General features: G+C 66.1%; 1 protein-coding gene across 1 annotated transcript; it reads right to left on the minus strand.

Annotated features, from left to right (window-relative positions):
- Positions 1 to 6,805: 6,805 nt before the first annotated feature.
- On the minus strand, positions 6,806 to 8,641 carry LCN10 (lipocalin 10; the record flags this gene model as incomplete). The annotated part of the gene is given in 5 exon segments (XM_023749328.1): positions 6,806 to 6,834; positions 7,076 to 7,174; positions 7,437 to 7,544; positions 7,802 to 7,914; positions 8,502 to 8,641. Coding segments are annotated over 5 exon segments (489 nt in total), but the record flags the coding sequence as incomplete, so codon positions are not given.
- Between the last annotated feature and the right edge of the window lie 489 nt (positions 8,642 to 9,130).

Here is a 9,130-nt window from a genome sequence, read left to right on the forward strand (position 1 = left end):
CCACAGGAGACCACTAGTCTCCAAGGATTAGATCGAAAGAGGAACCGAGTAAAAGGGTTACATCAGCACGTCCCCACTGTGGGCGCTCAGGTGGGCACCAACCAAAGTGGCCAGAGCAGACAGGAGAAAGAGGAAGGGAGTGGATGGTGCAGGCTGAGGGGTGAGGGGGTGAGGCAGGAGGCTCTTTGCAGGGGGAAGGGGGAGGGGTGAGGGGTGAGGGCAGGAGGCTCTTTGCAGGGGGAGGGGTGAGGGGTGAGGGGTGAGGGCAGGAGGCTCTTTGCAGGGGGAGGGGGAGGGCGGGAGCAGAGGGCTGAGTCTGGGGCCCTGGGCGTGAGGAGTGGAGGCCCGGCAGGGCAGCCTGGAGCCGTCCGAGGGGAGCAGAGTTGGCTGGAGGGACGCGAGTCTCCCCGCACCCCTTCCCTCTAAGTTTCCTGCCGCCCTCGCTGGGTCGTGGCTCGTGTGGCCCTCGAGCTGGAGGGTCCCAGCTTGGATTCTGGCCGCGGACACACACCTCGGTGCCGGCCTGACCCCCGGGCCGGTCGGGTGCGTTCAGGAGGCAACCAATCCATGCGTCTCTCACGTCGATGTTTCTCTCTGCCCCTCCCCCTCCCTCCCACTCTCCCTAAAAACCAACGGAGAAACAGCCTCGGGTGAGGATTAAAAATTTAAAATTTCGCCCAACCAGGTGGCTCAGTGGTTGAGCATCAACCCAGGAACCAGGAGGCCACTGGCTTGGTTCCCGGTCGGGGTGCAGGCCCGGGTCGGGGCTCCATCCGCAGGGGGGGCGTGCAGGAGGCAGCGATCGATGGGTGATGTTCCTCTCATCACTGATGTTTCTCTCTCTGTCCCTCCCCCTTCCTCTCTCTCTAAAAATCACTGGAAACATTAAAAAATAAGTAAATAAAAAATAAAAATGCCTGTGCCGATGCCCGGGGACAAGAGCTGACCCTGCGCCGTCTCCATTTTGTGTTTTGTTATCAAACATTAAGGCAAAATGTGCCAACTGTCCTGGAGGATCCGTGGAGAGGGAGGCGCTCCGGGCGCAGGCCCAGCTCAGGTGTCACCTTCCACCGCCTGCCGTGAGCAGGATGCAGCCCTGCAGCCCCCCCAAGTGCTGCCCCCGGGGCCCGCCCCGCTCCCCCTGAGGCACCCACAGGCCCACTCCCGCCTCCCCCTCCCGCCTCCCGCCTCCCGCCTCCCGCGGCCGAGGCTGAGCCCTGGGCCCGGCCACTCACAGTCGATGCTGAACGTCCCCGCACGCTCGGTTCTCTCGGCCAAGATCTTCTCCGCAACACACCGGCCGCCCTCCCTGAGGGGCGGTGACAGCGGAACAGTGACACCGAGGCTGAGGCAGACACTGTCACCCCCACACAGACAGGGCCATGGCGGGAGGGCCCGGCCTCAACCCCGCTGCCCCTGGCCAGCGGCCTCCACACAGGCCTCTCCCCACACTGACCCGGGACCGCTCTGTGGCCCAGAGCCCTGGGCAGGGGCTCCAAGGGGCCCGAACCTCCCAGCTCTGCCCCCCGACCCCCGACCCCGACCCCATGCCGCCCACGGGAAGTGGGGTCCCCTCAGGAGCCCTGCCCGCCCCCCTGTCCTGGCGCCCGCCCCCCTCCCTGCAGCCGGACACCCACCGTCTGTGCACCATGATCTCCAGGTCGCCCTGGGGGGTGGGCCGCAGCTCCTTGACGTACAGCCTCAGGGCGGCGTTCTGGGTGCTCGGCAGGGCGAGGTCGCTGACCACCGTGGCCACGGAGTACCAGGTCCCGGCCACCTGGGGAGGGGCCGTGAGCTGCACTGGGGGGCGGGCGGGGACCCCAGCTCCCGGTCGGCTCTCCGTCCCTCCCGTCTGGGCCAGGCCCCGTCTAACTGGGGTCATGAGCACGCCGGCCCCCTGCGCGCGGCCACACACTTGCAAGGACACCCCGTGCAGCCCCGGGGGCTCAGAGGCCACAACATGAGTCTCCCAGCACCACCTGGGCCTTGGGGAGACAGAGCAGCGGAGGGTCCCAACGTCCCCGCCGCCCCGTCTTCTGAGAGCCCCCGCCGCCCTGTACTCAGCCCCGCCCCAGCCTCCCCATGCACAGCACCCCGTCCCCAGACCTTCTGGACGTCCAGGTCCTCCCCGGTCTTGGGGGACGCCCATGTCCTGGTGCCGCACACCAGGGCCACGCTGAGGGCGAGCAGGAGGCACTTTCATGGCTGCGGCTGCGGGACTTCCAGCTCCGAGCGCTGAGGCCGAGCGGCGGGCGCGGGGCCTTATATGGGAGCGGGGCCGGCCCGCGGGCCCCCTGCCACGGGTTCCCCGAATCCCCAAGGTCCTTCCTCCCCGGGGACAAATAGGAGGCCTTCTTCCCGCTGAGCTGAAGCTGGAAGGTCCGCTGTGTCCCCCAGTTCCCGGTAGGGCCCCGAGGGAAGGGATGGGGGGGGCTGGGCTGGCCGCCAGCAGGAGGGACACGGGGGCTGGGTTCTGGACAGCGGCCTGAGCTGTTTCTCTCTGGACTCCCTGGGTCCCGCCCGTCACAGGAGCCAGGACAGCACCCCGTCTGGAAAACCTGGGGTCACCGCGGGGGGTCCGAAGGTCTTGACTGCTTCTCCCCAAAATCACCTCTTTTTAAATGTGTTTATTGGTTTTTAGAGAGAGAGGAAGGGGGAGAGAGAGATAGGAACATCGATCGGCTGCCCCTGCACATGGCCCACTGGGGATCGAGCTCGCCACCCCCACACATGCCCTGACCGGGAATCGGCCGCACGGCACCTCCTGAACTCGCTTTCTCTCCGATCCGTCCCCCCGGCTCTAGGCCAGCGGTTCTCAACCTTCTGGCCCTTTAAATACAGCTCCTCATGTGGTGACCCAACCATAAAATTATTTTCGTTGCTACTTCATAACTGTCATGTTGCTCCTGTGATGAATCGTCATGTAAATATCTGATATGCAGGATGGTCTTAGGTGACCCCTGTGAAAGGGTCGTTCGACCGCCAAAGGGGTCGTGGCCCACAGGTTGAGAACCGCTGGTCTAGGCTCACAGCTATTGGTCTGACGGGCAAAATGAGTGACACAGCCTGTCACCCGCCCCCGCCCCCCCCCCCCAGCGATCCAGCCCCCAGTTCAGACTCACGTTATTCTCTGTGAACGGAAGAGACTCGGTCTTCGCCCGGAGGCCCATCGAATCCACCTGGGGACGTCCCAGGACGCGCTCCCCTGGCCCAGAGCCCGAGGCAGGGCCCGCGACCACACGACCACGCGCTGTGGGACCCTCAGCCGAGCACGAGGCCAGAGGGGCCCTCGGGAGCCCGGTGAGTGCCGCCCGCCGAGGCGATGGTGGCGCGAGGCTGTCGGCCGTGCCAGCCCTCAGGGCGCCGTCCCCCTGATCACAGGAGACAGAAGGGCTGCCTTAAACCGCCCCCCACCAACGCCACCCGGAGAGGCCGGGTTCGTGGAGAGCGGAGTCCGCAGGGCTTCGTGCAACCGTCTTCTCTTCCTCCAGATTCTCGGGGTCCCGTCCTTTTTTAAATAAAAATAAAAAACCTCCAGTCGTTCCGCTGTGACCCCGTGAGCACTCACGGAGGAGCAGTACGTGCAAGTTCCTAAGGAAATGCTCAGAGCGAGGGGCAGGCACGCCTTCCCTGGTTTTCAAAGGGAAACGGAAATGTCTCCTTATTTCTAACGAGAGGCCCGGGGTGCGAATTCGTGCACAGGTGGGGTCCCTTGGCCTGGGCGGCTATCAGGGCTGATCGGGCCGTCACCCAGTCCCAGCTGGACCGATCGGGGCAGCTGGCGGGGGGAGGAGGGATGGGGCCACAGGAGGTTGGCCAGCAGGGCGGAGGGACCGAGGGCAGTTGACTTGAGAGCACACTGACCACCAGGGGGCGGCTCCTGCGTTGAGCGTCTGTCCTCTGGTGGTCAGTGCACGTCATAGCTACTGGCCGACGTCCAGTCGTAAAGGTTGCTCAGGCTTTTATATACATAGATGTGTTTGTCCTCACGGGGCCCTATGGACGCAGGTCTGACAGGCCCTCCGTCGTGGTCTCAAAAATTTATAGGAATTTTAGGGAAAGAGACACCTTCTCCGCAGCCGGCTGTCCTGCCAGGAGACGCGCTGTCCCACCGCGAGCCCGGAAGGGGGACGGGTCAGCGGCCTTTCGGTGACCGCGGGCCTGTTTCTCCGCTTCGCTCCCAGGGATGCTGTTGGGTGAGGTGTTTCATGTTGACAATGATCTCTTCTAGTTTTATTGCAAAGAAGGGATTTTTTAAAAATATATTTGTATTGATTTCAGAGAGGAAGGGAGGAGAGAGGGGCATAGAAATTCTCATCAATGATGAGAGAGAATCATCGATCAGCTGCCTCCTGCACACCCCTACTGGGGATCAAACCCACAACCCGGGCATGTGCCCTGACGGGGAATCGAACCCAGGACCATTCAGCACGCAGGCCGGCGCTCTATCCACTGAGCCACACCAGCTAGGGCTTAACTTTTAATTGTACAGTGATCGGCTCTCATTTGTCAACAGATGCACATTTAGGAGCACATGGAGGATGTTCTGATCACATCACCCCCCAATGTACGCACTCCCAATGCACACACACCCAGTGCACACACACCCAGTGCACACACCCCAGTGCACACACCCAGTGCACACACACCCAGTGCACACACACCCAGTGCACACACCCAGTGCACACACCCCGTGCACACACACTTGCAGTGCACACACACCCAGTGCACACACACCCAGTGCACACACACACCCAGTGCACACACACCCAGTGCACACACACCCAGTGCACACACCCCGTGCACACACACCCAGTGCACATAGGCCCCTGTGTACTCAGCCATCCAGTGCACACAGCCCCTCCCCCAGGGCCTATAAAGAAAGGACCTACTGCCTGGAGGGCCTCGATGGGCACAGATTATGCAGAGAGCACATGAGAAACCATGGCAACAAGGTGAGTTATCCCTGGATTTATCACGTACTTGATGGCACCCGGGGATCTGGGGGGCGGGAGATTACAGGCAATTTGCATTTCTTACGTGTAAAATTACATGCAAGTGCATTTCCATTTATTCAGTCCAAGTAACCTGCTTAGATTCTGATTATGCAAAAGCCAGGAAATGCTGACAATTCCGGGGTGGGAGTTAAAAACCCTGTCTTGTTCCGCCCCCTCCCAGAGGGCTGCCTGTCTATGATTTCATCGTTGATGGGATCACACAAGGGCTCGGACGACCAGGAAAGCAAGGCAGCGGGAGGGTTTTAGGGCCCTTCAGAGTGGCCATCCCCGCGCCGAGATGGAGGGGCCTCCGCTGGCTGCGAACGGGTTTGCAGGGTTTTCCTGAGCATCTTCGGGCCGTGAGTGAGGCCGTCCGCCATGCTTCTCGGGCTGCTGTGCTGCCAGGGCCGGGCCAGTCCGCGGCGGGGGGTGTGCTGGCTCGGCATCCTTGCCCTCGTCCACCTCCCTCACAGGGGCCGGCCACTGTCTGCCCAGCTCCTGGGCCTCTGACTCATCTCCCGGGGACCCCCCCCACTCCCCGTCGGTGGGAGATTATTGCACAAGGTCCAGGAAGACCTGAGCAGAGGCGAGCAGGGGGCACGAGAACCCTGTGAGGACCAGCAGGTCCTGGGCCCTCGAGCAGAGCCGGGCAGCGCCCAGGTCCCCGATGGCGTCACGAATCCTGCCCAGCGCAGACTCCAGCCACTAAGCCCGCCCGGCAGGTTGATGCCATAGCGGGAGGCCAAGCACACGCCTGGCTGGACGCTGAGAGCCTGGGGTGGCTGGGCGGGGCTTGGGGCAGCCGTGAGGGGCCTGGGGCAGCCGGGCAGGGACAATGGACGGGGAGGGAGGGCGGGTGTGAGGCAGGAGTGGGAGCTGAGGCTCTGCACAGGCCATCGGGCAGCACGGTGCCTCTCGGGCGTGCAGCACCCCCTGGCCTCACTCCCAGGTCCGCAGGCGCCGACTGGGGAGCCCACGTAGCCCCCCTGAGCTTGCTGATTAGCCCGAGGCCCCGCCTGGCCGTGCCCCTGCAGCCGCCGGGGTGGTGGTGGGCACAGGAGCCTCTGCTTGATCACAACTCAGCTCCGCCCACTTTCTCTGCTCTTGGTTTGCTGGGGAAGGCGGCGATGTCACGGGTCACAGTCGCCCACAGCCCAGGCCTGTGCCCTTGACCGGAATCAAACCGTGACCTCCTGGTTCACAGGTCAACACTCAGCCATGGAGCCACACCGGCCGGGCTCCCGCACTCTTCACGGCTCGGCTCAAGTGGCACTTCCTCCGGGAAGCTCTCCCTGACTGCTCGGCCGCCCTGACCGGGTCACACCCCGCTGTAGCTGGGTGCGTGGTGCCCCGCACCCGTGTGCCCCTCCCAACAAGGAGCCGTCTGTGAGGCGTGCGTTTGTCTGTCTTGCTCACGGCTCCCCCCAGGAGCGAGCGCGGCGCCCGGCACGGGACACGTGCTCACAAGGTTGGTGCCTAAGCGAGTGGCTTCCTGAGAAGGTGTCGGTGTCACGGGCGCGGAGTGTGGCGGCGGACGCGCTGCACAGAGAGCACACGGCGAGCGAGCGGGCAGTGGGCCAGCCGTGGTCTATTGCACAGCAGACGGGGGACGGCAGCATCTTCCTGCCACGCCACCCGGGGACGGGCCAGAGGGGCGGTGACCGTCGAGGACGCCTTCGGGCCCTGGGCGTCGCGCCCCCGGGGGCCTGGGCTCACCAGCCACCTCTCAGCAAGCGGCGGGATGGGAAGACCTGCCTCAGGGACAAGGCTCCCCTGGTCCGGCCGCAGGAGAGAGCAGGACCGCGGGCTCAGGGCAGGATGGTGTGCGCGCAGGAGGCTGTGGGAGGGGGCAGCGACCAGGGGATGGAGCCACGGCTGCCGTGCACAGGCGGGCGGTTCTCCCTGGCGTCACGGGTGCTGGTCCCGGGCACCTCGAGGGCACAGCCCGGGGGCCCTGGCCCCCCAGCCACAGTGCAGAGAGCCGATGGGACCAGCACGCGTGGCTTCCGTCTCTCTAATGAGCCGGGCGGGGGCGGGGGCGGAGGTGCGTGGCCCGAAAGCCTTGCAGCCACATTTACCGTCTTTGGGGAGAACTGTCGCGCCGGCTGTGAGCTCCCGGATCTCACAAATGTCCACGAACCTCCTCATGCTCGGGAAGGTGGTCTCCTTCTGTCTGCCTGGGCGGGAAGCAGCGTCATGGCCTCGGAGCGTCCACTCTGGCGCCCGGGGCTGCCCGCCCTCCCCCACCCTGCCCGGCCCAGCCACCGCCATGGGAGCTGATACGAAGAGGAGAGGCCAGGCCCACCCGCCCTGCGAGGACCCCCAGGAAGAGGGCCCCCGGCACCCACCCTGGGGCTCCCTGCACCCCTGTAGGCCTCCCGCCGTGGTGTCTGCCCGGCGTCCCTGCGCCGCCCCTCCCCGCCCGCCCCCCACGCTCACTGAGGAGCAGCAGGGCCTGGGAGCGCCGGCCCGCCCGGCCCAGGCGCAGGTCCACCACGGCGTCGCTGTAGCCGGTGGTCAGCACGCGGAAGGCCTCCACCCCCTTCACTGGAAGGAGGAGCACAGCCACCTGACTCCTCCACCCACACGGGGGGGGGCGGGGGGTTGGAAGGCTTGGGGGTCCCCCATCCCCGCCCCGGGCCCGGCCCCCAGGACTGCGCCAGCCGCGCTCTGGGAAGGACAGGCTCTGGGCCGCCGTGGGCCTGTCTCGGGCGTCCACCCGCCCGTCCGCATCCCAGGGGGCAAAGGGGCCACGGGCAGTGCAGGCGGCGTCCTGCCCAGCGTCTGGGCTCGAGCCCGTGGACCCTCCCCCCCCCCCCCCGCCTTCCTCCCCGGCCCTCACGCACAGGGGTTCCTGAACACGGCCTTCTTCCCGTCCTTCCTCAGGACGACCGTGTGTGACCGGCACCCCTGAGGCCTGCGGGGGGAGGGGAGGGGGGCTGTGACTCACGGGCAGGGAGCCCCGCTTCCCACCCGCAGCCACCAGCCCCCCAGAAGACCCTCTCGGCCCCTCCTCCGACCTCTGCCCTGAGGGACCCCGGGGGAGGGGGGTGGGGGCCCCTGGAAGCCTCACTCCTGCTCCTGTGCCTTCGGGCTTCTCATTTCAGAACTTTCTGGTCAGTCGGGGCCCGTCTGCCACCCAGGGGACCCCCAGACACCGGCTGCCGCCCAGGGGACCCCCAGACACCGTCTGCCGCCCAGGGGACCCCCAGACACCGGCTGCCGCCCAGGGGACCCCCAGACACCGGCTGCCGCCCAGGGGACCCCCAGACACCGGCTGCCGCTCAGGGGACCCCCAGAAACAGGCTGTCTGCCCCGGGCCCAGGCCCCAGTGCCTCTCCCTAACCAGCCCTTGGCCTTTCGGGGCAGGAGGTGGGGGGGTGGCTGCCGGTCAGTCCTGGTGGGGTCCCCAGGCTGCCCAGGACCCTGCCCCACCCCCAGGTCCTGGAGAGGGAGCCGCCAGGGCTGTCGGGGGCCGGGGCCGGGAGGGATGGGGGCACTCACCGGGGGAAGGCGAGGACCACCCGCAGCTGGCCCACTCCGCGCACCCGCACCACGGCCGCGCCCAGCTTCCGCGTGTCTCTGCCCGGCAGGAAGCCCCGGGCGTCGGAGGCGACGGCGAGGATGTACCAGAACCCTGAGAACTGCAGAGAGGGCGCTGGGGAGCGTGGACACCGCCCCCACTCCCCAGGCCCGTGGACTCACCGGACACGTGACCCTGGCCTGCGGCCCAGCCCACGTGCAGGGCTGTGGGGCCAGGGATGGCACAGGGCTGGGCACCGAGGGCTGAGCCTCCTCCCGGGGGAGCCTCCCAGGGGGGCCCTTTCCTCCCCACTCACCCGGCACCCCGTCCCGCCGACTTCCAGCTGCAAACCCGCGTTCCCAGCCTCTGCCCACGCCACCCCCACCGGACCCGCCACCGGCCGGCAGTCCATTATTCCAGAACATGCCCTGCTCACTCCACCCCCTCTGCCCACCCAGCACGTCCAGGTAACTTAGGCACGCCGGCCGATGCTCCGGTCTGCCTCATTGGGGGGTGAGGAGTTCTGCCCGTCCGGACGTCCTCAAAAGAGCTGTTCAACACCTCAGAGAAACCGGATGGGTTTATGGCCTGAAGGTGAGCCCGTTGGGCT

The sequence above is a fragment of the Myotis lucifugus genome, unplaced genomic scaffold (genome assembly GCF_000147115.1).
Source record: "Myotis lucifugus unplaced genomic scaffold, Myoluc2.0 scaffold_5998, whole genome shotgun sequence".
Taxonomy (NCBI): domain Eukaryota; kingdom Metazoa; phylum Chordata; class Mammalia; order Chiroptera; family Vespertilionidae; genus Myotis; species Myotis lucifugus.